The sequence below is a fragment of the Mastomys coucha genome, unplaced genomic scaffold (assembly GCF_008632895.1).
Source record: "Mastomys coucha isolate ucsf_1 unplaced genomic scaffold, UCSF_Mcou_1 pScaffold22, whole genome shotgun sequence".
Classification (NCBI taxonomy): Eukaryota; Metazoa; Chordata; class Mammalia; order Rodentia; family Muridae; genus Mastomys; species Mastomys coucha.
The window spans coordinates 208677102-208680345 of NW_022196905.1; the positions used below are offsets into that span (position 1 = coordinate 208677102).

General features: G+C 51.6%; 1 protein-coding gene across 1 annotated transcript in view; it reads left to right on the forward strand.

Annotated features, from left to right (window-relative positions):
- Gmip (GEM interacting protein) overlaps positions 1 to 2486 on the forward strand; it is a 12654-nt gene extending 10168 nt beyond the window's left edge. Inside the window, exons 20-21 of the mRNA XM_031340032.1 lie at positions 1351 to 1417; positions 1532 to 2486. Coding sequence (XP_031195892.1) covers positions 1351 to 1417; positions 1532 to 1911 — 447 coding nt within the window. The 3' untranslated portion in view covers positions 1912 to 2486. The remainder of the gene's footprint in view (positions 1 to 1350; positions 1418 to 1531) is intronic.
- The last annotated feature ends 758 nt before the right edge of the window (positions 2487 to 3244 follow it).

Here is a 3244-nt window from a genome sequence, read left to right on the forward strand (position 1 = left end):
GAGAGAGAGAGAGAGAGATTGAGATATTTTCGTAGTGTGTGGGAGTGCATGGGTGCCAAGACATTGTGGAGGTCAGAGGGCAGTTTTCAGAATCGGCTCTCTCTCTCTCTCTCTCTCTCTCTCTCTCTCTCTCTCTCTCTCTCTCTCTCTCTCTCTCTCTCGACTCTTGCTTCTGCCATGCCGCACACCCCAGGCTAGCTGACCCTGAGGTGTCTGGTGAGTCTCCTGAGTGCTTCCCATCTCACCATAGAAGAGCTGATAGTGTGGGTATTTAACCCCCCCCAAACTCTAGGGGTTTTTTAATTATTTATTTAGTGGGAGGGGGCACACAGGCATAGTGTGGAGGCCAGAAGACAACTTGCGGGAGTCAGTTCTCTCCATCTACCTTGTACAGTCTGGAGGGCAGACCAATCCTGCCAAGTTCAGTGGCAGTTACCTTTACTCACTGAGCCCTTTTCCCAGACCCCACTTTTGACGTGTGCTGGCTATAGGAGAAAAGTGCGGGTGTATAGTGAACAGGTGGGCCAGCTCAGCATCCATTGTTAGAAGTATCAAGTACCAGGCCTTGCAGGTCCATGAGTGAGTTAGATAGATGATCAAAGACCTCCCTCTTTTGGTGTCTGAATCCCAGAGGAAAAAGACCAAAAATAAGCATGAAATCGGGCACATGCAACGTTACGAGGTCCTGTGAAGAAAGGAAGATGGAGTAAGGGCTGCCCATGGTGAGAACTGAGAAGTTTGCAGCAGGAAATATAATATGGGCAAGTCTTTTGGGACTGGTGGATTTAAGCAAAGACTGGCATGACATGGAGGCAGAATGAGGCATGGTCAAATCTGGGAAAAAGCTGTACCAGTCAGTAAGAACACCCCAGTGCAAAGGCCCTGGGGTGGGAGCCATCTGCAGTGTTGTATTGTACTGCTTGGGTAAGAGAAGCGGGAAAGAATCAAGAACCAACCTGCAAATGAGTCTCTGTGGCAAAGTGCTCGTATACATGTGGGAGGCTGTGGGTTTGGTTCTCAGCACCAGGAAAGAAGGTGTGGCTCTGCTAGTTTCCATGAGCACAAAGTGAGCGCCAAATGAGCACTGGCTGTGTACAGACTGTGTGCACTGAGACGGGATCACTCACTGAACTTGAAGCTGAACTGGCATGCCAAAAGAGCTCCCAGGACCCCTGTCTCCAGCTCACAATAAAGAAGTTACAAGCACCCAGACATGCTTGGCATTTTACACGGATGCTAGAAATTTCAGACTTGGGTGGTCATGCTTCCACAGTGAATCCTCTTAATTCAGAAATCCCTAAACAGGGACTTTACCATTGGGAGAGTATACATTTGGGTTTCTTTCTACAGCTTGCAACTCTGCAGAGGGACCAAAGGGAAGAGGAGGTGGAAGACACCAGAGATGGGGCAGGGGATGGTGAGTGTACTAGGGAGCCCTCACTTTGCCCCAGGGTTGCTTGGCTGACAGGTCCCTCCTGAGAGCACATCCAAAGAACTTGGGGATGGATGCTCAGCACTTATTACTCCACAGGGTCCAGCCACTACCCTGAGGATGTGCTCCTGGGAGCACAATCCCGGGGCCACTTCAGCCGCCAGCCAGTGAAGTATTCCCGGGGAGGTGTGCGACCAGTTACTCATCAACTCTCCAGCCTGGCTCTGGTGGCCTCCAAGCTGTGTGAGGAGACTCCCGTCATTGTCTCAGCAGTGCACCGAGGTAGTCTGAGGGGACGAGGTCTGGGCCCTGTTGCTGCCTCCCCTGAAGGCAGCACCCTGCGCCGGAACCCTCTACCCAAGCACTTTGAGATCACCCAAGAGACAGCCCGGCTACTCTCCAAACTGGACAGTGAGGCTGTGTCCAGGACCACCTGCTGTGCTGACCCAGAGCCTGAGGAGTCTGAGGAGCGTCTCTGACCACCCACCATCCTTGAGGGACCCAGCACTCATGCTATGTCTTCCTACCTGATCCAACCTGGTGACCAAACCAATTCAGTGGGGTGTGGGGAGAGATGGGGTTACCAGAGAGTTCAGGTAATGAAGATTACCCACCTGTGGACGTCCTAAGACACTTGGTTGAAATGTCCCAACATATCCCTGCCAGAGGAGATTTAAACAGCTAGGCAACACAGGTGATGGTATTTCGGGGTCAAGACTCAATGGTCCATACAGGTCAGTAGGTCCTTGGGGTCTACCCCAATCTCTGACCTCTGAGGCAGGTAACTGACTATTCCTGGTCCTACTACACTTGCCTCCTTGAAAGACTCCAAGTGAATAGGTGGCTGCCATTCAGCGCTGTCACTTTCTTTTACTCCTTTCTTTCATTTTTTGTTTGTCTGTCTGTTTTGAGCCAAGTCTCATTGTGTAGCTCTGGCTGGTCTGGAGCTCCCTTTGTAAAACAGAAATCCTCTGCCTCCCAAGTGTTGCCCAAATCTGTGTTCTTACAACCTCCAAATAAAACCGTGTCCTGTGGCCCGCAGGATGGCTGAGCACAGTAGTGGTTGCTGGAAAGCCTCACAGACCTTCGTCGGATCTCCCGGAGCCACGTAGTGGAAGGAGAGAATCCATTCCAGCAAATTGTCTGACCTATGCACATGCACAAATAAAAGAAATTTTTAATTAAAAAAAAATCCTCTGGGCGGTAGTGCCACACACCTTTATTTAATCCTAGCACTCAGGAGTTAGAGGCAGGAGGATCTTTTGAATTTGAGGCCAGCCAGGTCTGCAGACTAAGTTCCAGGACAGCGAGGGCTACACAGAGAAACCCTGTTTCGGAAAAACAAAGATAAATTTTGTATGTTCTTACACATTCGTCTTTGTCCTGGAATCCTGACGAAGAAGTCACCAGTAAGAGCAGTGTCCTTTATTACTGGCCAGATGAACGAACCAAGGCTTCTAAAACACACCCTGTGAAACCTACAGGCAGTTAGTGTAGGGCTGGAGCCCAAGATGAGTCACTCGGGCCCTGCCAGAGCTCTGTGTCCCTGATCCGGTTCTACACAATCAAATACAACCCGGTGCAGATAATCGGGACAATGGGGCTGTGTGCTGCAGACCGGGGGAGGTCAGGGGAGGAGGTTGCTGCAGGCCAGAGCCAGCAGTAGGCTGGGGCGCGACCGCGGGAAGCAAGGTAGTGCGGCAGCAGAGGGGCGAGGGTCCAGCGGGGAGATTAACCAGGGCAGAGTGGGGCGGGGCTTGCAGCTCGCTATAGGATTGGACAGAAACAGGAGGGCGCCAGCAAAGGCTCCCC